Below are 27,515 nucleotides of genomic sequence, written 5' to 3' on the forward strand. Positions count from 1 at the left end.
TAGTGGTTTGGGTATTGGAATAGGATTCTGGAGAACAGTGTGCAAATCCCTTCTCAGCCATAGAAACCGATTGGGTGAACTAGGGCAGGCCACATGCTCTCAGCCGATGAAGGCAAAGGCAAACCCCTCTCTGAACAAACCTGGACAAGAAAACCCTGTGATAGGGTTGCCTTAAGTTGGAAACGACTTGAAGCCAACAACTTATTAATTGTAAACACATTTTTCATACAATCAGAAAGAAGGCTATACAAATGGACATCACCAGATGGCCAACATAAAAACCAAATAGATTATATAATTGGGATTAAAAGATGGTGGAACTCTATACTGGTGGCCAAGACTAGACCAGATGCCAATTGTGGCACAGATCATGAATTTACTCATATCAAAAATTACTCATATCAAAAAGTATAGTGTCTAGATCAAGGGATGTAATAGTGCCACTCTATTCTGCTCTGTTCAGGCCCCACCTGGAATATTGTCTCCAGTTCTGGGCACCACAATTTAAAAAGGATGTTGAGAAACTGGAGTGTGTCCAAAGGAGGGCGACTAAAATGGTGATGAGTCTGGAAACCATGTCCTATGAGGAACAACTTAGGGAGCTGAGTATGTTTAGCCTGGAGAAGAAAAGGTTAAGAGGTGATATGATAGCCCTGTTTAAATACTTGAAGGGATGTCATATTGAGGAGGGAGCAAGCTTGTTTTCTGCTGCTCCAGAGACTAGGTCCCAGAACAATGGATGCAAGCTACTGGAAAAAAGATTCCACCTCAACATTAGGAGGAACTTCCTAACAGTAAGGGCTGTTCAACAGTGGAACACACTCCCTCAGAGTGTGGTGGAGTCTCCTTCCTTGGAGGTCTTTAAACAGAGGCTGGATGGTCATCTTTGATTGAGAGTTCCTGCATGGCAGAATGGGGTTGGACTGCATGGCCCTTGGGGTTTCTTCCAACTCTATGATACTGATTCCCACAGTGGTCTCCAAACTATGCCCTTCAAGAGGTTTTTTTTGGACTCCATCTCCCAGAAGCCTCAGCCATGTTGTCCAACAGCCAGGAATTGTGGGAAGTGGAGTCCAAAAATCCCCTTTAAAGAGCACAGGAAGTAAACACAAATACTCCAGGGTTGTTCGAGTTTTCGTTTTGGACTCCATCTCCCAGAAGCCCCGGCCATGTTGTCCAACAGCCAGGAATTGTGGGAGCTGAAGTCCCAAAAAAGAGGCGTTGGGCCTAAGGCGCGGTGGGCGTCACTACTACTACTACTAGGCCTTTGGCCTAGAAAGAGGAGGAGAAAGAGGAGGCCGTTGCGGTGGTGCCGCTTCCTTTTCCGGCGGCAACATGGCGAAGGCCCGCGTGGTGCCTAGCGACCTCTTCCCCTTAGTCTTCGCTTTCCTGAGGGAGAACCACTTCGACGGGGCAGCCAAGGCTTTCGGGAAGGCCGCGGGAGTGGTGAGGCTGGGGACTAGGCTCTGGGTCGGGGGGATGTTGCTGGGACTCCATTTTAGGGAAGGGAGAGGAGCCCATGCTCGACTAGGGCTGCGTCCACATTGGAGGAATAACGCGGTTTGGAAGCGCTTTAACTCTTTCTGTGGCTCAAGGCTATGGAATTCTGGGAGTTGGAGTTTGTTGTGGGGCCCAGAGCGGAGCTCCGCTCCGCTCTGGGCCCCACAACAAACTCCAACTCCCAGAATTCCATAGCAAAGAGTCAGACAAAGAGTTAAAGCACTTCCAAACCAGGTTATTCCTCCAATGTGGACGCAGCCCTAGAATAAGTGACTCGTAACGTATCAAAACTGTTTTATAGCTATTCTGCACATTTCAAATGCTGCTAAAACACCTTCCTGGAAAATCAAGATTTAGTTGGAATTTGCTCAGTTTGTATCATGTTTGGTTCTTTTTTGTAGACAGAACAAGACCCCAACGCTGCTTCGCTCCTCGACGTCTTCAACTATTGGCTGAAGTAAGTCACGAAATGCCCGTTTCTGTCCTTAAAGAAGAGCTCTCTAGGAATCTATGGCCTGATGCAGACAGGCCAAAATAAAGCTGCTTCGAGTCCCTTTGGAGGTATGCTGTTTAAATGATACATGCATCCTAAGAGTCCAGAAACCGCACCAAAGCCATGCTCCGTTCCTAAGCACTGGAGTGCAGCTTTGGTGCAGCTTCCAGACTCTTGGGACGCATGCATCATTGAAACACCATACCTCCAAAGCGACCTGAAGCAGCTTTATTTTGCCCTGTCTGTATAGGGCCTATCAGTCGTCCAGTTAGGGTCAACATCTGCCAGACAATGACCATAGGATTGCACTGGAGGAACTACAGATGACCGGTGGAGTGTTCTCTCTGGGAACTTTCAGGTCCTTCAGTGTGACTGTTGGTTAAAGTTGACACTAGAATTGCACTAGAGACTTGGGCCTGTTACAGACTGCCAAAATAAAGCTGCTTTGGGTCTCTTTGGAGGCATGCTATTTAAATGATGCGTGGGTCCTAAGAGTCCGGAGGTCGCGCCAAAGCCACACTCCATTCCTAAGCACTGGAGTGCAGCTTTGGTGCAGCTTCTGGATTCTTAGGATGCACACATCATTTAAACAGCATACCTCCAAAGAGACCCAAAGCAGCTTAATTTTGGCAGTCTGTAATAGGCCTTAGATATTCCTGGAGAGAACATGTTAATAAAATCTGGGAATAATCAAATCCGCAAAAGTCAAAGCCCCAAATACGAAGGGACGAGTGTAGTTGCTTTTACCTCTATGGTAAATCAAGGAGCCATGCATGCTGTGCTGTACACACAGCTGTGTTGTGTGGGAGTTTAGTGCAAAAAGGCACTAAACCTATACCAGTTACAAGTTGAGTTTCCCTTATCTGGAATACTAAAATACGAAATTTTCCACAACCCGAAATCGTCCACATAGGTGGTTGAGATAGTGACACCTTTGCTTTCTGATAGTTCAGTGCACTCAACCTTTGTTTTATGCACAGATTTATTTAAAATGCTGTCTATAAAATTACCTTCAGGTTATGTTTATCGGATGTACATGAAACATAAATGGATTTCATGCTTAGATTTGCATTCATCTCCGAGGTATCACATGTGTATGCAAATATTCCAAGATCCAAAAAACTCTGAAATCCAAAACACTTCTGGTCCCAACATTTCAGATAAGGGGGACTCAACCTGTATCTACTACATGTGAGTGTTGTAGGAATATGGACATTTTCAGCTCAGCTTGGGTGTGTGAGTGTGCAGAAAAGAAAGTATGATAAGATTATAGATGGATAAAGTGATATACCATATATAGTCGACTATAAATCAACTTCATGTGTAAGTCAAGGGTAAAACTCAGGGACATGTGATGAAGCAAGAAAAACAATGCCAAACGACTTACAAAATTCCACCAGGCATAACTGTTTGTGCTCATCCTAAAGGCTGGATGAATGAAAGCGTGTGTGTGTCAGTGCTTCCAGGACAGGCTCTTGCTGTTCCCCAGGGGATACTTCCTTTTTTAATAAGAGTTAAAATACAGTATTTATGTTGAACCATGGATAAGTCGGCTCAGGTTTTTGGGGTCACTTTTTTGACTAAAATTTCTAAACTTATACATGAGCATATACAGTAATTATATCTTCATGTTTTAACAGAAATAGCTGTGTTAGTCTCTTGTTCTGTTCCAGTTCCCTCACTGACTTCGTTTCCACCTGAAACTGTGTTTTATTTCTCTAAACACAGGTTTCAATAAAGCCCCTTCATCAGGAGTATAAATCCTGTGAAAGTCTGACTCAGGCCTGTTACAAACTGCCAAAATAAAGCTGCTTCGGGTCTCTTTGGAGGTATGCTATTTAAATGATGCATGGGTCCTAAGAGTCCGGAGGTTGTGCCAAAGCCACACTTCATTCCTAAGCACCGGAGTGCAGCTTTTGGTGCAGCTTCCGGATTCTTAGGATGCATACATCATTTAAATAGCATACCTCCAAAGAGACCCGAAGCAGCTTTATTTTGGCAGTCTGTAACAGGCCTCAGATAACAAATAAATACTGTATTTTCCCAGAACAAGGTGGTTATGAGCTCCTTGAATTAGCTCTTCACTTCTCAAAGAACATGACACACTCAACTAATTTCACTGGACATCTTTTGTCCTTTTAAATCTTTCTTCCTTACATGGGAGTCTGAATCCTTTTAAGGCTGTGTACTGAAATTTCTGCTCTATTTAACAGTAATTCTTCAGGAGGTCATAAAATTGGATCTAAGCACAGTGGAAGTGAAACTGCTTCCTCTCCTGATGGTCTCTGCAGTGCCAATTGATAGGTAGAAAAGCAGGACAACTAGGGCCTAAAGTTGGCATAATAGAGGCATAATTGGCAGTTGATATGATTGTCTCCTCTCCTTCTGATGGTAGCTGTTCTGTCCAGCATCTGTTTCTGCTTTGATGTTGTGTCCTTCAAGGTAGACTCTTACTCCCCAGTGAGATTAAGTTATGTGCATATCTAGAAATCCTGAGTAGAAACATGCTACTTACAGGCTTTCTTCTTTTCTGTACTTGGGTTAATGAGAAAAACTCTCCACAAGCTTAATAAAGAATATTTCTTCTCAGATCACCTGAAGCTAAGAAGCGACAAGCTTTTCCCAATGGCCCTCCTGCAAAGAAGGCAAAGAAAGACGCTTCATCCAGTTCTGAGAGCTCCAGTGAAGATGAGGAACCCCCACCTAGAAAAGGTAAGGTTTGCTAGGTTTTTTCTAGTACAGATTAGAGTGTTTATACTTGATTGAAGAGATGTAGAGGTGCTGCTTTTGAATCCTTAAAAACAGTCATATGGTTACACACAAATGCTAAGAACACATGAAGAGCCTTGTTGGATCATCTCAAGATTGAGGATATTGTTCCCACCATAGCCATCAAGAGAATTTTCAAGAAGCCCTCCTGAAAGGATATCTTTACTGAAAACTTGCATTGTTCCTTGCCATTGTTTGGTATTTTTAGAGATCTTATGATTGAATTTAGATTTTCCAGTTAACTGTCATGCCTGTGAACTGCAGCAAGAGGACCAAGGAGGAGTTCATTGTTCCAGTGGATTGGTAGCAGCAGAACACAGTCTTGTCTTTTCTCTCTTTAGCCACAGAGTTTAAAGGGCATCAGGTCTAGTCTTCTCGAAATGACATAATTTTGTGGTACTTTTCCATAGGCTAATACATCTATTATCTAAGATGCAGGAATAAAGAAGAGACAGAATGCCTATTTAGTGGAGAATCAGATAGTAAAGCAAACAACTCATAATAATTCACTTTTTCTGTGATTAGTTTATGTATTACAATGGTTTTGCTTTTCCTGTACAGTACTTTCTGTTTTGAACCTCCTTTTCTATTTGTTAGTTTGTGTTGTGTTCATTTCAAAAAGGAGGAGTTGCCCCCTCCTTTTTCAAGGGGATCCGTTCTGGACCCCCTCACTAAAATGAAGTTTCGTTTAGATTCCAGCCCCATTGGCTTGAATATAGGTGCACAGCTACGGGAGCACATGGGCACACACTTTGGGCACAAGCCTCATTGATTCCCCATCTGCTTGTCCCTCGTGCATAAGCGAGGGGTGCGAATTTCAAAACCGCAAGAATGGAGGGAGCGCTGTATGTGTAATAACTTTGTATGCTTCTGCTTAAAAAGTTGTACAATGCATCTAGACAAAAGAGAAAAGGGAAGACATACAGACACTGCTCTAAAGCATACTCATGATACGCCTGTCCTTTTTCTTCCGTAGTAGTTGCTGGGGCTTCCCTGATATGGAGGGAGAACCTCCTCAGTGATCTAGATGTAAAAATTAAACATTTGCACCATTCTGTCATAAAGATGTATAAATATCAAGTATATATAGCTGACTTCCTGTGAGATTGTCACATTTTTCAGTCAGGGCCATTACACCTTCTACTGTAATGAGGTCTGTCTGGCCTAAGCACTGGAATGCCAATTGCCCTTTCAGGCAAAATCTTGCTGTAGTTTCCTTTGCTGGATCCCACAATTTTTAGCAAGATAATGGCCTGTTCCAGACTGCCAAAATAAAGCTGCTTCAGGTCTCTTTGGAGGTATGCTGTTTAAATGATGCATGCATCCTAAGAATCCGGAAGCTGCACCAAAGCTGCACTCCAGTGCTTAGGAATGGAGTGTGGCTTTGGCGCGACCTCCGGACTCTTAGGACCCATGCATCATTTAAATAGCATACCTCCAAAGAGACCCGAAGCAGCTTTATTTTGGCAGTCTGTAACAGGCCAATGGGTATTTTAGTGGAGACTAGGACTAAAAAGAAAGCATTGCCCTCAGTGTCATAACTCACTCTTTGGAGTGGGATTCAGACATTTCAGAGATGGAAGAGAAAACAGATTGCCAGGAATTGCAGCTCCTGATGTCAAGAGTCTTTAGTCCGAGGAGTGGGCAGCTGAAGCGCGGGGGGGGGGGGGGGGGGCTGTCCCCCAGGAGGCGATTGCAGACACTGAAGACAGATTACTGTCTTTTACGGAACAACAGAGAGGGAATGAATAAGGAAATGGTAAAGCTGCTTCTAAATAAGTATAGGAAAATGCTAACAGATCATTTAAAAAGCCAGACCTTCTCAATACATATTTTTCTGGGGCATACACAATTCCTCTGACACTTGTTCTATCTGGATTTATTTTCATTCCCAACACCCTTCTGATGGGCTCAGGCAACTACCATTTTATTTCTGGTCACCGGAGCTGCCTTCTGCTGTCAATATCAGACATGTATGTCTAAAAGCTGGAGACTGCTATCTACTTAACTATTTAATTTTTTTTTTTAGTTGCACTCTGAGGAACTCTAGTTTGTTAAATTAGGAAATTGCATTTGAAAAACAGTTGACAACCCCTTTACCCTAAGTTATTGACTATGGACGTCCAATAGTTTTGCTTTAAGTTTACAATTAACACTAAGGGGCACCCTACTCTTAGTTGACATAAGTAGATGTCTAGTCATGGGATGGAGCTTGTAGCTTTTTACCTCCATTTATCTCTTCATTGCATGGGTTAACTGGCTAGGCAGCCATAGTTACCTCATTGATAAAGATTGTTGCAAGTTTTAAGAACTATTTATGTAGTTAGTTTAAAACCAATATGTACAGACAATGTTCTGTGATCATTTTCATTTTCAGGGTTTAAACATGAATAAAGGAACTGAATGAGTTCTTTAGATTTGCTGTGTTGCATAAATTGTAGTGTAAACATTTCATGACAGTATGATGCAGAAATAGGTGCATGAATTTTGTAGTTTGTCTTAATATTTACTTTTTTTCTAATCTAGCCAGTAAGCCAGTCCCTGTACCCAAAGTGCCTGTAAAGGCAGCACCTGACAATTCAGAGAGCAGCAGTGATGACTCCAGTGATTCTTCAGACTCTGAGGAAGAAAAGAAAAAGCCAGTGAAGGTTAGGATATTGTCCATACTTCTACCAAGTGCTTGTTACATGTATACTCTATTCTTTTTAGAATAGAAATTCCTCCTTTTTCCACCCACATATAATGGCAGATAGCCCTGTATTTCTTTTTTTTTTAAAGATTAATGATGGTGAACAAGCTTCAATGAAAGGCATATTTCCCACCACCTCACTGCATAGGAGCAGAAGAGTGTGTTATATTTTAGGTTCCCTCTAGGTGTCACATGAAGCAAGTTCCACCATGGAACTGAATTATAGTCTGTTTTAGTAATCTTTAAAATAATGCTCTTAGGTCCAAAACACACTGCAGAAATAATCCAGTTTCAAACTGCTCTAACTGCCCTCGCTCAGAGCTAGGGAATCCTGAGAATTGTAGTTTATTGTGGTACCAGAGATCTGACAGAGAAAGCTAAATGTCTCTCAGAACTACAGTTCCCAGAACTCCCTAGCATTGTGCCAGGGAAGTTAAAGCAGTCTCAAACTGGATTGTTTCTGCAGTGTGTTTTCAGGCCTTGGTTACATAACCTGTGGTATTTTCTTATGTCTCATTAGAAGGGAGCAGATCTCAAAGTAAAGAAGACATCCATTGTAAAAACAAAGCCCCAGAAGAAGCCAAGCAGTTCTAGTTCAGATTCAAGTAGCTCAGAAGATGAAGCACCAAAGAAGCAGTTGCCAAAATCAACAGCAGCTAAAAAGGCAGCACAGCCACCATCTAAGTCAGGTAATTCACTTTTTTTTTCCAGTGCAGCAATACAAAAATCATTGTGCAGGTTTTCAAATGTGCTTTTATGACCACCAAGTTGAAGATCCAAATACTGGATGACATTTGAATTTTTTAATTTGAATTTTTCCATTACAAAGTCACCCAGTGTTGTATCCGACTTATGGTGATCCTAAGGCAAACCTCTAATTGGGTTTCCTTGCAAAGATTTATTCAGAGAGGGTTTGTCTATGCCGCCCTATGAAACTGAGAGAGTGTGATGTGTCCATGGTCAAACAGTGGTTTTCATGGCTGAGTGGAGATTTTAACTCTGGTCTCCAGAGTTGTCTTAACACTCAAATCAATACACCATGCTGGCTTTGACATGCATTAAGTAAGGACAAACTCTGAAAAGCATCATGGAGATAGGGCAAGATAAGGTTCCATTCATAGTATTCAGCCCATTGCAAATTTAGAAGACAGAAGTGTCATCAAACAGATTAACAGAATCATGGAATCTTCTAGTTGGAATGGGCCACAAGGGCCATCTATTCAACCCATGGCTATATTAATACAGAACTAAAGCACTCTTGGAAAATGCCCATCTGACCTCTGTTTAAAGACCTTCCAAGAAAGAGAGTCATTTATCCCCTTAGACAGTCTATTCCACTTTCAAACAGTTCTTGCATTAAATACATTATTCCTGATATTTATGTGGAACTTCTTTATTTTTATTTTTTTTGGAATTTGGATGCATTTCTTCATGTTCTAGTATCTGGAGCAGCAGAAAAGAAGCTTGCTCTGTCTTCTACATGACATCATTTCAGATATGTAAAGATGGCCATCGTATCACTTAGTCTTCTCATCTCCAAGCTGAACATGTCCCGATCCCTAAGTCATTCCTCATAAGAATTCGTTTCTAGACCTTTGATCCTTCTGGGTGCTCTTCTTTGAATATGTTCCAGCTTGTCTTTATCCTTCTTGAACATCAATCTGATGACAAATTGGTGACTTTGTTCCTACATACTCCTTGTCTTTAAAAGCCAGTTGGAATGAGTATTTTATACTGCTCCTGGCTTGGATTTTGGCAAACTACTGTAGCATTTCAGCTGGTCTCCTTGCTTGGTCTAACCAGCTGCTTTCAGCTGGGAAGCTCATAGGCTTTGTAAGTAGAAGGCTCACTGTATAACTGTTCTTCTCCTTTTCTGTCCTGAAAGTGCCCTGCATCCCTTTTGCATGGTGTGAACTGTGCCATGGAAGGATGAAGTGGGAGGACCATCTGTCAGTTTGGAGAAATTCCTACTGTTCATTACATACCATGTAACAGCTCATGATTTTCAGGAGTGCCCACTCACCCTTGAATTAGAAAGGCTTCAGGACAGGGAAGGAAGGGGAAGTCAGCAATGTAATGTGAAGTCGAAGGTTTTCATGGCCGGCATCAATAGTTTTTTGTGGGTTTTTCGGGCTATGTGGCCATGTTCTAGAAGAGTTTATTCCTTATGTTTTGCCAGCCACAGATGCTGGCAAAACGTCAGGAATAAACTCTTCTAGAACATGGCCACATAGCCCGAAAAACCCACAAAAAACTCAGTAATGTAAGTTGCCTTCCAACTGGCCAGGAAGTCCTGATAGTACCAGGGGGTTTGTTGCTCCAGAGACTCTTTCTTCATGTACATTCTCTCTTTCAGCACTGATAAGAAACTTAAAATATTTTGAGCTTTCGAGAGACCACATGAAAGTTTCTTTCAAATTGCATCCAAGGATGACTTTTCATCAGCCCCCACTTTACTTATGATTCTGTTTTGATGGCCAAACTTGTAGGTCTGTGCCGTTTAATTTACTGGGAGTAGCTACTGAGACAAGCTTAGCTGATCTACCCTTTTTATCCACCCCCATCCTAGCAGCCCTTTCTGGATCTGGCAGGGTGGGTGGATGAACAGCCAGGTGAGCAAGACAATTGAAAGGAAGGGAGGGTGGGGCAGGCCACCACCAGCACCTCAGTAGCTTTTTCCATGTCTGGCCAGGTGGGGGTTTGGGTGAGCAAGTGAAGCAGTGGAAGTGGAGGGAGGGGAAGGTTCCCCCCACGGCAGCCCTTTTTAAGTCTGGGCAGGCAGGCAGCTAGGTGAGTGAGGAAGCAGGAAGGGAGGGCTGGGGTAGGGTGCCACTGTTGCCCTCCAGTGGCCCTTTCTGGGTCTGGCCAGGCAGGCAAAGGACAGCCGAGCCAGATGGCAGGAGGAGGGGGAGGGCTGGTCCACTGCTGCTCCCCTCAGCAGCCCTTTCCAGGCACCTGCACAAGGTGACATTATCCTTAGCGGTGCCACTGCCTGCAGTGGTCAGGATCAAGGTCATCAGTGGGCAGAACCACACTCTTTTCTCTACTCCCTTCCACAAGAGGGACAAATCATTTTGACAGAGGACTGGACTGATCACTTACAGTAGGCTTTTGAAATTAGCCCTGAATTGCAGATTGTACATGCTATTGTATGCTATCTTGGGCCTCATTGTGCTGACAGAATTGTATTGTACAATTCAGCAAGCGTAAACTTGAAAATGGGCAGTAACTTCTTGTTGTGTGTACATGTCTATGTAATAGTTAGATCTCATCTTTTGTTTTGTTTTTATCAGAAATGGGTGCAAAAGTTACCAAGGTGATGTCTAAAATCACTAATGGTAAAGCAGAGAGTAGCAGTAGCGATGACAGCAGCAGTAGTAGTTGCAGTTCTCATACAGAAAAGAAGGCACCTGCAAAGGTAAACAGTAGATCTTTGTGTTGCTTCTACACTTATATTATTGTTCCTAGTATTTACTTTGTTTAGAGCTGTGGAATTTCCTTGTTCCTTATTAAAATGACCCCCCTCCTTAATGCGATGTGAATGAAGAAAGAGAAAATAATGTGTAAATGTATAGATTTCATAGCTATTTTAGCTGCTGTTCAAGCCTATAAAGCACCCGAGATGGCTTACAGTGTAAGATAAAATAACTGATTTCACTGAAGAAAGTTGTATTACACGAACAAGTTGATAAATTACAGTTACATCATCTTGTTGAACAAATTAAAATCCTTCTAAACTGTACAGGTACATACCTCAGTTATCTCTCTACACTCTACCTCCCTGTGTAGTCCATGTCAGAATTAACCAGAGTGATTTTCTCTGCCAAATATTTCACTCTCATCACTGTGCATTTCTGTTGGTTCCTCAGTATTCTGAGGAGTAGAATGTAGCATATCCCCTTGATTACACTAAACAACTGCGCTGGACTAGATTGGGCCAATGTAATAAGAGAGAACAAAAGAATCCCATAGTTCATTGGATTCATCCCAAGTCTTTCTCCCTCATTGCTCTTGTCATTATTCAAGTGCTATATTGATCTGAAACAGCTCAGAAAACAAAGGTTCCTGTTTAAGATATTTAAGACCAATTGTAGTGATCAACCAGGACCTCAACAGAATTGCTGGCTCCAGCAGCTAGAAAATGTGCACTCAGGAAAAATTATGGAGCCATTAGTTTGAGGGTGGACCATTTTAATGGGTCCCCATCCCTACAAAGATTAGGAGTTCCAGCAAATATAACTCAGTTACTTTAAGTAGTCATTTGTCTGTGAAAATTGAGATTTTTTTGAACCCCAATACCCACTGATCACTTATCACCCTGGCCAGCAAAAAACAGATTAAGCGTGCAGCCTCTACATGTTTAGGGCCAGATATTAATGGAGATGGGCCAATAGTTGTCACACAAGGACACCTCTGAGTTAAGTTGATGCTCCCCTCTTCAGTCTTCTGGGTTTTGCTTAAACATGCAAGATCAGCATGTTTTTTCCAGGATCAAGTCTTGAATCATACAGCTTTTATCAGTTGCGGACCTGGCTTTCAGCTATATCACTCCCATTTGAATATACGTGTAGCTGACAAGAGATACCGGCAAAGATCAGTTATACCTGTAGAGCTCCCACTGTACTGTCAGCAGAAGCTGGCCTTGAGCAATTAGCTGAAATAGGGTAGGGAGCTGTACCGGGGTTTCTGGGCTGCCATCCAATCAATAGATTTTCCACCAGCTCTATTTTCCTATATAGCATGCTGTTCCAGGAAGAGCTTCCCAAGGCCAATGTCCCGTGGTTTGTCTTCCTCTGCTGTCAGCTATGACTAGGCAGAGGGAGACTCCATTTCAATCCTAGGTTGCAGCTGAAAATTGAGAGCCACAGGTACCTGCTTTAAAATACCAGCAGGAATGGAGAGTCAGAAACATTCTCAGGAACTTGGATGCCTCCAGTCCCAACAATCTTCTACAGAAATATGCCTTACCAACTGTAAGGAAGGGATGTGAGCAGCCTATTTACTGTGTCTATTTAGACTCTATGCCTTACAGGTGAGCCCCATTGTTGCACTGAACACAGTACTGCTTTAATAAACTATTTTATATGCTTCTAATTGTACTGTTTTTTAATGTTGTAAGCTGCCCTGAGCCCCAGTCTTGGGAGAAGGGCAGGAGAACTAAGCCCACAATTCTTACCCACCTAATAAGAGTATATGTCCCATTTGAAGTTGCCAAGATTTGATTTCACATTTCTCTGTAAGATGAAAAACTGTCTCAGGTTTCTCTCTCTCTTTTTAAAAAAAAGTGGTACAGTTTTTGCCCTCAAACCTCTCAGAAGGCCTCCAAACATGTGAAAATATATGGAAATACCCCTATCCCCACAAATGCCCTGGAAGCCTGTACTATCCCAAAATACCTGTCTCCAAGTACTTACTTGCAGGGATTGCAGAGGAAAATGGAATTGTTTCGAATTGCTGTGGAGGATGCGAGACCATCAGGGGCTGGAGGAAAATCTGCCCCTGCCCCATGCACAGTTCCCCATCCCAATGTATATTAAATCTTAAGAGTGATTTGGAGATTCGTATAACCTTGAAGTACTGTGACATGCCTGGAGTTTTATCTTGCATTGCTGGAGATTTGTTTTAAAAACAATTTCATCTTTTCTTTATTCTGGTTACATATCCTCTCTCATCTTGTTGTCAAAGTGGGACCTGGCCCACTATGAGTAAATATAACAATAAATCAAGACCAAATACAACAATAAATCTAATAAGTTTTTAAAAGTCATTAAATGTTTTATATATCTCATATATTGAAATAGCTTTATATTTCTACTTTAGCATAGTTAAGCAGAGAATGAGTAGTTTCGAATGATGATCAGTCTTTTTAAAATGTCATTTTTGTGACTGGGATGGGAATCTTTTCTCTGTTAAGAATAAACCAGTGAACACGCCACAGTCCAAATCTGAAGTTGCTCGAGTGCCTGTGGCAAAAGGCAAAACTGTGAAGAAACGTAGCAGCAGCAGTAGCAGTGAAGAGTCTTCTGACAGTTCTGAGGATGAAAAGCAACCCTCAAAGCCCAAGACTGGTGAGTGACTGTAATACAAAAGTGTCAGTTAAAGTGGTCTCAAACTGTATTATTTCTGCAGTATGTTTTGAGCCATAGGCCTGTTACAGACAGCCAAAATAAAGCTGCTTCGAGTCACACTGGAGGTATGGTGTTTCAATGATGAATGCATCCTAAGAGTCTAGAAGCCACACCAAAGCCATGCTCCAGGCTGGAGCGTGGCTTTGGTGCGACTTCTGGACTCTTAGGATGCATGCATCATTGAAACACCATACCTCCACTGTGACTCGAAGCAGCTTTATTTTGGCTGTCTGTAACAGGCCATAGATACCCAAGGAGGATATAGACCTAATGCAACCTAGGAACTATGGACCAATTTCCCTGCTAAAAACCTAGATTTAAAATAGTTACTGCAAGACAAAATAAGAAGAGATGTCTTAAGTATACCAAACTTAAAAATACATTACTATGCATGCTGTTTAGACTAGATTAAAAAACAGAAGATTATTGCATTTGGAAGGAGTTATTCATTGTGGGTGGCGTGCATATTTTTATTATGATAAACAGAAAGATTTAAAATGGATTAAATGCTACATGGAATTGCATTGGAGGAGTCTGATACCGAAAATACAATCATGAAAGAAAACAAATGTTTAATATCCAGGTTACATAAGATACAACTGAAATTGCATACACAGGAAGAACAAATCAAAGAACTCATGATTCAAGTACAGTTGGGAGAATGAGAGAGGATATGGCAAAAAAACCTTTGACACTTACCCTAAATTATGATCTGAGGGATAAATCTACAAAATCCAGTTTAGATGGTACATTACACCAGATAAACTTACAAAAATGTATACGAAGATTTACAACAAATGCTGGAAATGTAAAGAGGAGAAGGTATCATACCATGTATCATATATGGTGACTATATAAAGAGCAAAACAATTTTTGTCTCAAATACACAAAATAATAACTAAACTCATAGGAAATCTAAAAAGATCCTAGATGTCTCTCCTAGGGATAATAGATGAAGAAATAGAAAGGAAATATGAAAAAGATATTATTTTATATGATAGTTGCAGCGAGAACAACCTATTCAAAGAAAGGGGGGGGGGAAATCCAGTTATGTCTAAATGGTTATTGAAAGTACTTGACTGTGGATCGATAGACAGATTAAAAAAAAATTGGACAGGAACTCGAATACCTAAGGTCTTAAGATAGGGAAGTCTGTTTTATTGTTGTGTATTGTAATGTTTTACATGCTTACCATGTATTTATTGTTGTTACTGTAATGTCTATATGTTTATGTTTATTGGACTAGAAGAGACATGGTAATAGTCACAATATGCTTATGTATTTGTGATTAAGAAAACTTATTTGTATTAAAAATACATTTTTAAATTTATTCAAATGCCACACAGATTACGACAGTAGCCAGGAGTGCATTTATAATGTATCCATTCCTTGAGGTGTTTCTTCTTACTTCGCCTCAGTTATGTCCTATTAGGAATTTCTTAATATGGACCTGCTTTTGAAAAGAATTTCAGATATTTCAGCTGATCCAAAATATTATGGTGAGGGCCAGTAACAGGGAGCATGTCACTCACTGACAGTTTGACTGGACACCGATCCATATAGTGTTTCCATATACTATAATGCCTTGTGACTCTCTACTATGGGAAGCTAGACCTTTTTTTTTTTACTCAGGCAGACTTTTGGCAACTATCTAGTTGCTGTATGCCAAGCGCTACTGCTTGGGTGCTCCATTTTCCTTAGGTTTTTTTTTCATTGTGGTTTTGACAGAGTTAAAGGCAGAATTTCAAGCAATTTTAACCTTCATTTTTTATTTTTTAATCTTAAATCTTTTGGATCTTTGGTATACTTTATGGTTCAATTACTTTTTAACTGGAAAAAAGGCAAAATATAAAACCAAATAATAAATAGGTCTTTAGACTTCCATCTGCATGAGTCCATCACTTTAAATGCTGAAGAATATGAAGAGTACACCTGCGGAAGATGCGTCTCCTTGACCGCTGGCATACTTACATCTTTTTGAACCTCTTGTCTCTTTGTAGGTCAGTACAGTGCCGTGCCACCCCCTGCATCCATGGAGTCGAAGAACAGCAAAGCACAAGCTCTTGCTTCTAAAAACAAGTTGGAGAAAAGTGACAAAAAGAAGCAGATGTCCAACAAGAAAACAACAGGTATGGATTTGAAGAAGGAATTATATACAGGTGACTAGACATTCATATTCCGGGGGGGGGCATGCAAGAGGCATATTTTACCTCTCACACCTTTTGGTTTTTTGACTTTTCTTTCAGATGAAGTCTTGAGGTTTTTCACTACTTCAATCTAGAAAGTGTGGGTGGGGGGATCAAAGGCACACAAATTGTATGTGTATTCATTCCAGAATTTACTCAACCTGTTTTAGGAGGCATAATAGATGAGTTGAAGTTCTCCTTCTTTTTTCTTGAGAAAGAGTGCATTGTCTGGAAAGAGTTCTGTCCTGGCCAGGCAAAGCCTTTGTCAGCCCAGAAGCTTCTGCTTCACAATCCTTGGTTGCCTCACGATAGTGGTTTCTTTTTGTAGCCCAAGCTTTGATTGCTTTCATACATCCTAAACTCAGACTGCTAAAGAGTGCCTAGCGCAGCAGATGTAAGCTACAATGAACCTTGTTTAGTTAAAGGGAGATTTAGTAGGCCAAACACATGCTCTCCCAAGCCTTCAACCTTGAATGCCTTTTTGCCCTCTGAGTTTAGAGCAGTGGTCCCCAGACTATGCTCTTTAAGAGATTTTGGGCGTCAGCTCCCAGAATCCCAGACTATTGGCCAACATGGCTGAGGCTTCTGGGAGCTGAAGTCCAAAATCTCTTAAAGGACATAGTTTGGGGACCACTGGTTTAGAGCATTCTCATGTTGTCATAAGTCAGAAATGACTGGAAGATGCACAACAGCATAGCGGTTGTAACTCTGGGTTCACAGGGGCTTCCAAATGGACTTTAAAGCAACATGCCAAAATTAATTTCCAAAGTGGGCACTGAGATGTACTGAATTGTAGCTTGCTAGAAGAAACAAATTGAAGTTTAAAACTCAGTCCAGAGCAGTTGTCCAGAGAGGAAACGTGCTTCTCTGTGTGTTTTCTCTGTAGGCTTGCTTTTTTCTATTAAGTCTTCGTTGTGGTAACTTTTCTTCTCTGCATTGGGTGTGATTTGGATCATTGCTATTTCTGATATAGCAATGATCTCAGAAGAGTCAGGCCCAGAACAGTAACACATGCAGAAAGGTGGCCTCCTCTGAGTATAGGTAAATAGAGTTTTGCTGTCCAAGGCCCGGGAAATAGTTGTTTAATGTGTTATGACTGGTAAAATTGTATTTTATTTTATTTATATCTTTCCTTTTCTGATGTGAGGCCCAAGACAGCATACAATAAATTAAAACAGAGGGCAGCTAAAATCTTATTGTACAAAGTTTAAAAACAAATACACACCGTTAAAGGAATTTAAAAAAAAGCACACCACTTCTGCCACATGAGTTAAGAACAAAGGTAAATAAATATATGAGCTCCCAGTTTAGAAAACAGAGTCAGCAACAATTCAGAAGGGGCGGATCCTAGCCCAATAGGGTTTGTAAACCCCAATACCAACTCAAGAGCGATACTGGTAGCAGGGAGATACCTTTGGAGTTGGATAACATCGGACAAATGGGTACTAGAAGTCATGTTACAAAATACAGTTCCAAAGGAAACCAGAGAGAAGGTTTTTCCCCATCACCATTATCTAAGGATTTAGAAAAAATACAGGTTGTTCAGGACAAAATCACTCATTTATTAGTCATATCAGCCATAGATGCCCCAAGGGATGAAAAATACCAAAGTGTATATTTTCTATTCTGACAGTTCTGAAACGCAACAGGAGTTACAGACTTGTTCTGGATCTGAAATTCTCAATGGGTTTGTCCAGTACAGATGGTTCTAGATGGAGACTTTGGTCATCCTACTGGACATTTTGGAATCATTCAATCTGAGGACTTTGGGCCAGAAGACATCAAAACAAATGCTGTCGTGGATAGTAGAAAGCCTGTATTTTTCAATGTTACAACCTAGCAAAGGTTGCACGACCAGTGCATGTATAGGCACAATTGACTAGGTGAATTGTGCCATTGGTGGCCTATAGAGTGTCAGCTTCAATTGAGGACATGTAAAGAACTTCATGTTGGAAAGAGCCTTCTGCTTTTGTGAGACATTACAAAGTGGACAAGTTTAGGGCAAGCCATGCTGCCTTCGGTAGGAGAGTAGGCTGTGGTTAACAATAATTCTACATAGGTCCTCCCTGTTATTGGTGGCTTGGTTATATCCCAAGTGTTGTGGACTATTCCATAAGTCTCATGGAAAATGAGTGGTTGATACATGCCAAGAATGATCATTCTCATGCAACTGAAGGAACAGGGAGAGAAATAATTTTTAAGAGTTAGAATAGTGTGGAATAAATAGGTAACATTTTTTGCAAGGAGTGTTAGTATTAAGCGAGTAGTTCTCAAGTTATATAATATTGGGATTGCTGTAAGTATCAACCACTCATTTACTAGCATCCTTAATGCCCTACTAGACAACCCTACACCATTTCTCTTTTCTTCCTGGCAAGGTTCCTTTGCATTTCGCAGCTCTGCAGTACAAGAGAGATGAGTTGGTGAAATTTCTGGACCTTTTACAGCATCATGTAAAATGTTTTGTCATTGTGTGCCTTCAGTTAGTGACAATCTAAAAACAAAGCCCTTAATGTGACATTCCTGGACAGATTCCTTAAGAGGAAGTCTACCATCCCCTTTCTCTGAGGCTGAGAGAGCGTGAGCCCCAATGGTTAAATCCACTGGACCTATACCAACTTGACCATCCAAATTAGAGTGATTTTGTTTGCATTTGCTGTTGTTGTTGTTGTTGTTGCTGTTGTTGTTGTTGTATGCCTCCAGGTTACTTCTGACTTTGGCTACCCTAAGGCAAACCTATGACTGGACTTGCTTGGCAAGTTTCTTCAGAGGGGGTTTGCCATTGGCATCCTCTGAGGCTGGGAGAGTGTGACTTTCCCAAAGTCACCCAGTTTGCATAATGTCTTACAAATTCTTCATAGTATTCTGTCATGTGGTCTGCATTCTCTTCTTATGGGACAAACTGCAGAAGGCCCCTTCCCCTGCTGGAAGACTGTCGGACATAATGGTGCAGAGAAATATTTCTTTATAGTCCCCATTACCATGGATTAGGCTTTGCAATAAGTTATCATCCATGTTCAGTCAGACTTGTTCTGAGTTTTCCATCATTGATGCTCTATACTCTGTCCCTGTTATTTCATCATTTCCAGTTCCCTCATAAATCAGAGGAACGCTGCACTGGGGCAGTCATAGCCACCATGATGGCAATTTCTCCATTCCAGATACCAGACTTTGATAACCTGTCCAGTCAGCAGTAAACTCTCCAAGAAGCATCATGAATCTTTCCAGAACCAGAAGACTCTTGGGGTGTACCATCTTAATCATTACACAAGTTCCAATGAATCTGAAGTCCCACCAGATAGTGATCTGCCCATAACAGTGGAGCTAGAAGAAGTTTCTCCACACCTAGATCACCATCATCCCACCCAGCACAAAAAGACTAGGTCTAGAGCATGGCTAGCAGCGCGGGTGGCATCAGATACTGCTTGGGACAGACATGGTTATTGTGGAGGACATGAAATCCAGAGCTACTCACAGCAGAGCAGTCTCCGTATGGACATCAGAATTCTCCCAGCATAACAAGCTGAGGGGACTCCAAAACCCTTGCTGAGAACAACTCAAGTCAGCTCAGGACACCAGCATAATCACTATTCTGTCCCAGCCATCCTCCTTCAAATACATATACATACATGCATACCAGCAGACTTCAAGACTGCCTTCCTGGTGAGAAAGCTGGAGTCATATTAGACCACTGCATCTATTTCTCCTTGTTTCCATGCATCACTTGCTGCTGTACAGAGAATGCAGGCAGACAAAATGGGAGAGATAGCCCCCATCCCCCAGCATCATCCCTGTTGTACATGCCATGTCAGCATGCTTGTCCATGATCAGGCTGTTTTTCTGTTTGCCAACCAGACATTAATCAGCAGCATTATTCACCCAGTGTGCCTGTTGCCAGGGCTATCCAGACTATTTGAACTGGGTACAGTTTGGGGGCAACCTATACGCTGTGGGTCTCCCTTCTCCCATGATGCTGTCTTAATTCATCTCACAATTTTGAATTAGAATTACAAAATAAATCATGGATAGTACAGTCAGCCGCCCTTATCCACAGGCTTTTTAATCCATGGATTCAAGCATCCATGGCTTAAATATATTCAAAAGAAATATAAATTCCAAATAGCAAACCATGTTTTTCCATTTTATATAAGGGACACCATTTTGCTATGCCATTGTATTTAATCAGACTTCAGCATCCACAGATTTTGTTATCCATGAGGGTGCCTGGGACCAAACCCCAGTGGATACCAAGGGCCCACTTTATATAGCCCTTTGTTCTTTGAAAAATTAAAGTGAGAAATTTTATCAGGGCTGTTGAAATTTGTATGCAGAAGAAAAGGCCTAATTGAGGATGGATAAAATATGAGAATGTCAAACTGTTTTTCCATGCTGTCAGCACGGATTGTAAAAAGTGTGGATTGAGATGTGTCGTGGTTGGTGGGATCCTTGGGATTTTATGTATATTTATAGTGTTGTTTTTTATTTGTAACTGCAGTTTCTGGATGAATAACAAAGGTGTTATTCTCTCATTTGAGTATTTATAGATAGTTTAGGCAGACAAAGTTGCCAAGGGAATGCAGAAACGGCAAGTATGAGTTCTGGGTATGAATGATCATTAAATGTTTCACTATGCGATTCTAGAATGTTGGGGTTTGAAGGAAAATTTCACCGGGGGGCAGAATTCTTTGGGGTGAACGACCTCACACACCCCTCCTATAAGTAGCCCTCTTGTTAGCAACACATGAAAATTCCCCAATGCTCTTTAAAGAACTTGGTTGCTTCATTATTCTAATACGTAGTCTTAGAGGTAAGATGGTCCCTTGAAGCAGCTTGCAAGATAAATAAGAGAAGAGAAACAATTCAGTGTTGCCTTCTAATCAAATTAAGGTAGGTCTACAAGCACTGCAGTCATGTACCCCAAACGCAGTCTTTTGATACTGACTTAGTGGTCGGTAATGCTGCTTTCCCAGCCAGGATGGATATCTGCTACTGTGCATCCCTGCAGTTGCCTGATCCCACCTTGGATAGTTTATTTTAAGGTGAGGATGTTATGTTAGCCTTGAATTGTCATGGTGCCTTGGGGGTGCGGGAAGAGAAAGACTTAATGCTATCACTTTATTCTTGTAGCTAAAGAACCTGTAGCTAAACAACAACATACCCCCAAATCGGTTCCTCTTCCTACTCAAAAAGAAGAGGATAGTTCAGAGAGTGATTCAGGTGAGTATTTTGAATACAAGCATGCATGTTCACTTGCACTGCAGCCTTTTATGGCGGGAATGTTTAGTTTGTTGTCTTTCAGAGGTATTAAGTTATTCAGTATATTTTGTCATAGATTACTGATATGTCCAGTCAGTGCAGGAATAATTTGCAAAGGAGAAAATTTTGTATCCTAGCAAATATAGCTGAATGAACAATTATTCTGAGGAACAGGCTGGAAATTTCTGTTGAGTGTTCATATTTAGAATTCTAAGACATTATTTGTAAGATTTCTGAGCCATTTGTGGATAGTCCTCCATCTATGTGCATAGAATCTGTCCTCCAGAGTTCCCATTACAAAAATGCACTTTCTGTGCTCTGTTACATCACTCTGCTTACATAAGTACTTGCACCAAGCAAGCTGGCAAATAACTAGTGAATATATGCAACTGTAAGTTGACCTTATCTATAAATTGAGGTTTGGGGACCAAAATTAAAATTTTTGATATGCCCTGTTGATAAGTCAGGGGTAAAACCTGGGTGTGTGTATATGGTAGCAGCGATTATAGTCTTTTATGTGATATCTTTGTTTGATATAAACCCACAAAAGCTGACAAACATATACAAATGTCTTATTCAGATCCTTCAAAGCCTGATTCCTCACAGTGCTCTTTTGAGAGGAGGTGCTAAACAGCATCCACCACTGCCATTTTCCCACCCAGGCATTCAAAAAGGCAAGAAACAGTGCCCTGGCAAAGTAGTAGAGGGGATGTGTATCTTTTAAGTGCTCCTGGGACAGATTAAGTTCTCATTTTTTTCCACACAGAGAATGGGATGATTTTTATTATTATTGTAAGAGTGAAGGTACAGTACCTCCATTAACCCATGGATAAGTTAACCAAGGTTTTTTTGGATTGATTTTTTCACTAAAAGTTTTAGACTTATACATGAACATGTATAAGTGAAGAATGCTTTTTATGACACCAAGCTCTATATAATACACAGTTGCTAATGTTTTCCTATTATTGGGTACTTATTCTTTTTCTCAATAACATTAATGAAAGTAGTTCATTAGTAATTGCCACTTAGGGGCTGTAACTGTGAATTAGACTTTATTGTTGGATTTGTTGTGTGAAAAGGCTGCAGTAGAAAAAGATCTTAACCTGTTCTGCCAAGATGTCTCTATCCAATTTTAGTATAACTACTTCTTCCTTACCCAAGGGTGATCTTTGAGTAGGGGAAAGGGCAGTAGAGAGGAAAGATGGGAAATAAAAGATAAACCTCAGAAGGAGGCTTTCTCTTATGCAGTCTTTGATACATCTGTATGCATATGAGTACAAAGCTTGCTAGAAATGTGTTCTTGAGATTACATTTGACAGTACACTTGAAATATGCATGTTTCTTCCATAGATTCTTCTTCTGAAGAAGACAAGAAGGAAGCAGTAAAGCTTTCTGTCAAATCTGTTGCAGCAAAAAATACTGCTAAACCAGCTAAATCAAAGCGTGAGAGCAGCTCCTCTGATACTTCAGGTACTGGAAGTGACAAAGCGATAAATTTGGTTTTGTTTTTAAAATATCCACCTTCTGCACCTAGAATTGGAAATGACCACAACTTCCTGACAGTGAGAGCTGTTCGACAGTGGAACACACTGCCTGAGAAAGTGAGTCGCAGTGTCTCCTTCTTTGGAGGTTTTTAATCAGCCTGGATGGCCATTTGTCAGGAGTGCTTTGACTGTGTGTTCCTGAATGGCAGAGGACTGGACTGGATAGTTCAATTCTTTGCCATTCAGGAACACACAGTTTATTATCCATTTTCATGTACTCGTCACACTTAAGTGTTTAGGCACAAACACACAAACCAAGACATTGCAAACACTGAGCCTATGTGTAGCTTTATCCATTAGTCTCGGAAAGCCTCAATTGCAAATACATGATCATTGTCTCATAATTTCCTTCTGAAAAGAATGGCTTTGAGAACTGTCAGTCATCAGATCTGTTCACTTATTCTGTGAATATTAGCTTCTGCTTCTGTTAGAGCAGGTGCAGGACTATGGACAACTCCAATTCCTGCTCAACAATCTTGAGATTTATGTACATCCCATGTTCTAGACTTGACAGAAAATAAACTTGGCAGGAAATGGCCAGGTATTCTAAGATCCCAATGGGATGATGTTCTCCAGGATCCCCTGTCTTGAAGTACTAGATGTTTTCTCCTGTTCTTATTTGGAAATAATAATAATAATAATCCCACCTCTCCCTATGGATCAAGGCGGGTTACTGTAAGAGGAAATAAAATTTAAAACTCATTCTAATGCTGAACTGTGTAAAGAATGTAGACAAGATGTGTCTGGCAGTAAAGAATTGTTTTTGTCAACGATTTTTAGTTGAGAATTTCTTTTTGTAGATTCAGACAGTTCTGAGAATGAAGTTCCGGTGAGGTCTGCAGACAAAAAAACAGCAAAAAAGCTTCCTGTGGTGACAGTGGCAGAAAAAGCTGATGGCAGCACTGATAATAAGAAAGTTCCCAAAAAAGGACTTGGTGCAAAGACTACCAAACCAGGCTCCAAATCTAGTATGCCTGCCTCCAAAGCAAGCAGTTCAGACTCAAGCAGCACAAGTAGTGATGAAGAAGAGAAAAGGCCAGCCCCGAAGCCAAGCACCAAGTTGGCAGGAGGGAGCAATGTGAAAGCAGGAAAGCAAGCACCACCTGAAAGCAGCAGCTCTTCTGATAGCTCCAGTGATGAAGAACCTAAAAAGACAGAAACAGGAATGAAAAAGAAAGTAAAGGTTAGCTGCAGTACATCTGAGAAAAAGAAATCAAAGACTTCATCCAGCCCTGAGGGCAAAATATCAGCATTAAAGAATCAAAAATCTGAAGTGGCTAGTGATTCAGAGTCCAGCAGTTCTAGTGAAGAAGCTGTGAACAAAGGTAGGTTATTAGTCATTAAGGAAGTATTAGACACAAGGAAATCAGTTTGTTAAACATTAAAAATCACCAGAAATTCAATGCAACCTGCAGGCCCTTCCCATTTTTGTGTCTGCTTAACAGAAGCAAAAAATATGATCTTAACACACTAGTAGAGGAAGTTTCACTTTTCCCATCCTCACATATACCATTTAGGATAGGCGAGGAATCTGTGTACATGTGTGGAAGGAAGGAAGGTTGGTATGTATATAAATACACACCCTGTCTACCACCATATGACCCTCAGGGCAGAAAAGTTGCTGAGCCTTAGGTTAAACTTTTGTTTAATGTTATGGTAATGAGCCTATGGCCAGAATTCTATTGTGGACATACACATGTAAATGTCCATTTTGCATGCAGATGTCCATTTTTGGGCACTGCAATAGTTGTTATTCCCTTCCTCCCTCTGCAGCACCCAAAGACTTACTGTAAAGATCGTAAAGCCATCCTGCATGGCCATTCCATGCATTGTGGCAGGCAGGCAGGATCAAAGAAATGTCTGGCTTCATTCCCTGGCTAGATGTCAAATGTTCACAGCAATTCTGAGACCTGCTGGGATTCTCCAGGGCTCTCAGCAGTGCTGTAATCATTAGCATTCAGCTCTGTTGTAATCATTACTGCACTGCTGTAATCATGCAACCCCTCTGAGGTGATGTTGGATTGAGGCATGTATGAGCCTTTTGCTGCTCACATGCTCTACTCAGCTTAGTTGCAAAACAATTGGTAGCTTTTACTTCATTTTCAAATTAACTCCATTTTTCAAATTATGGTTTATAAGGCTAGCTTGTGTCCTCTCACCATAGTTAAGATTACAAAAGTTTGAGGGTTCAGATCATGGTAAGCTGAGTTTAATCAAGAGCAAAAGCTTCCAGTTGCACCACAGGAGGAGATAGGCTCATCCTCATACAAATCCATGGTTTCATGTTTTGGTTGAACTGGTTGTATCTGAAGGAAGGCCACCTTCATTGTCAGTGTAATCTGTTTGTAATAATCACTGTTTCACTGACTATTGGGCAGCTGCTCACTTTCACTAAATCAGAAACAAGTTGGAACAAAACATTTCCTATTCCCTCTTTTCTCCTCATCCCCAAGTTCTTGCTGTTTTGCCTAGTAATGAATCCTTTGTCTAGAGTGAATTGTGATTTTTTGGAAGTCTGACATGTATGGGATATATGGCAGGTCTACCCAAGAAGAAGCGGAAAAGGGAAGAGGATCAGGAATCAGAAACTCCAGACAACAAGAAAATGAAACCTAGAACTCCACATACATTCCCCAAGATGAAGCGGGTGAGTAAAAGTGATTTATTGCTTGCTTTTGTTATGAAAGCTGCATATGATTTTATTTGCAGAAGTTTTCAACTATCCCATAGAACTCTGAAACACTAAAAATAGGAATAACTGAGTTCTGTGGCTCCAAGCCACTGTTGATTCTAGAAGTGACTCTGGTCCAGGAGGATCTTACTGTTTTGACGAGTATAACCAGAAATTAGATCTTTTGTCATATGCTCTGCACTACCATGACAGCTACTGCAGAAAATAACAAATCAACATTTCTTTCAACAGCAATCTAGTCCTTTCCGCAGAGTAAAAGCAGAGGAAATAGAAGTGGATGCACGGGTAGCAAACAATTCATTTGATGCTAAGGTAAGAGGAGGACAGAGCTATATGTTTCAAACAATAGTATGTACAAAATTTTAAAATGAAGAGACTTTCTAGGAACTGCTTGTTTAATGTTTTCCTGGCTAATGATTTCTGACTGTCTCATTTCTCTAGAAAGGAGCTGCAGGAGACTGGGGTGAAAAGGCAAATGAAGTTCTGAAATTTACCAAAGGCAAATCCTTCCGACATGAGAAGACAAAGAAGAAAAGGGGAAGCTACTGTGGTGGCAATATTTCTACAGAGATAAACTCCATCAAATTTGAGAGTGATTGAGTTTCAATTTTGTCTACAGAATTTTAGGCTACAACAGGCTAAGTGATTAAACAGTGGCTATCTCTTTTGCCAAGCACTGATTTGCATAGCCTCCTGTATGGTTAACATGTGAGGACAGCTGCCAGTTTAGTTAATAGCAAAATGTAAGTTTTAGTGGAGATGCATGATTGTTTCATTGGAATTTCCTAAACATTTTTTACTTATGTACACCTTTATTTTAATTTTAACTTTAGATTGCAGAATTTTAATTCTTGCACTCCTGACAAAACAAGTGTAACCTCTGTTTTTGATTTTTCCAACAAATCTAGGATTTGGTGTACATTGGTAGTAACATCCAATCTATGTTCCTCCTCTGTTCTATCAGACACATTGGGCAAAGAATTAAAGCTTACTTGCTGTCTGATGAATGAACCATTTTGTGCCCTTTTATGCCATTTGGGATTCCTTATTGAATGCCTTTTTAAGTAGAGCAGTTACCAGCTGTCAGCGTTTGTTTTGTTTTTTCCCCCTGATCTTTTCTTCACGTGGGCATTCTTAAAACATCCCTATGTTCTCTAAGAGTTGGGCAACTTTGCCTGAATCCAAATAAGTCTCCTTCTTCAGAGAACTGGCCATAGTCCTGATAATCACATATTGTTCCAAATGAACTTGCAGAATCCATTCTACCACACATCACACCTTAAACCATATGGCTCTTTCGTTTCAGTCACTTCAGAAATCAGAAAGATCCAAGAGTGAAGTAGCTGCAGAGTTCATTGCCATCCTTGTATTTTTATACTGGCAATTATGTGATGCTGTCAGAAGGAAATAACAAGACTACCACAATGTTTCTGCAGACTACTGTGTTGTTTGCAGTGACTTCTGCTTTATTTTGTTAGTATACAGTTGCATCTTGTGAAAACTCTGTTCATCTGTCCGCTTTGCTTTTAAGAAATGTGAGAACTTTTTTTCCCCAGACAACATGTTTTTTTAAGACTTTACTGTGAGAAGTGTGCATTGTCAGTAAGTAATCCAAGCCAGTCTTACTGAATTTGGGCCAGAAAAACTTAGTTGCCTCCTTAGCATTCCTTTCTAGTCAGTGGGGCCTAGGTCCTAGGGGTTTGACAGTTTGCTATGGGAAGGTAAGCATGTGTAGAAAGTGCATGCTTAAGGGAGATAGTGTGGTGGCTGTAGTGTGGCCTTCCTCCCATTCCCAAGGGAAGAATTCAAATGCTCACTTCTCCCACCTGAAGCATAAATTGGTACAATATAAGAATCTTTTGAGGTTGCTGTTGCAGGCATTTCAGCTGCTTCCACTCCCGTGAGTAGAAAGGTAATTCAAATTCCGTCCACAATTGATACATATGTCCAGCAGTTTGTAGGGGTTCAAAAAACAAGGTTATGAAATGCCCAGATAGCTTATTCTTTCCAAAGGGTTCAATTTCCTCTGTTTTGTATTAAAGCTCCATGAGAATAGTACAAAGAATTGTTCAAACTTTAGGTATACTGGAGATTGTATTTTAATAAACAAGCATCTCTACTATAATAAAAATGTTTTGTAAATGCTAAAAATATTTTTGTCCATATTCCCTTAGAAATGGTGATTGAACATCTAACACTCTTACGCTTACAACAGAGGTTTTATGTCCTACAATTTTGATTGCTAGAGCTGTGAACAT

General features: G+C 40.8%; 1 protein-coding gene across 1 annotated transcript; it reads left to right on the plus strand.

The window, feature by feature from the left end:
- The first annotated feature begins 1,246 nt into the window (after positions 1-1,246).
- NOLC1 (nucleolar and coiled-body phosphoprotein 1) lies at positions 1,247-27,408 on the plus strand. The gene is made up of 14 exons (XM_089510824.1): positions 1,247-1,446; positions 1,902-1,957; positions 4,584-4,705; positions 7,289-7,410; positions 7,972-8,140; positions 10,745-10,869; positions 13,366-13,519; positions 15,580-15,708; positions 20,893-20,982; positions 22,372-22,491; positions 23,366-23,890; positions 25,106-25,212; positions 25,489-25,569; positions 25,699-27,408. The coding sequence occupies exons 1-14, from the start codon at positions 1,336-1,338 to the stop codon at positions 25,855-25,857; spliced, it is 2,070 nt and encodes a 689-aa protein (XP_089366950.1). The 5' UTR covers positions 1,247-1,335; the 3' UTR covers positions 25,858-27,408.
- Positions 27,409-27,515: the final 107 nt, after the last annotated feature.

This window comes from Sceloporus occidentalis, unplaced genomic scaffold (genome assembly GCF_023333645.1).
Source record: "Sceloporus occidentalis isolate IW3139 unplaced genomic scaffold, rSceOcc1.0.p SCAF_2, whole genome shotgun sequence".
NCBI lineage: Eukaryota > Metazoa > Chordata > Lepidosauria > Squamata > Phrynosomatidae > Sceloporus > Sceloporus occidentalis.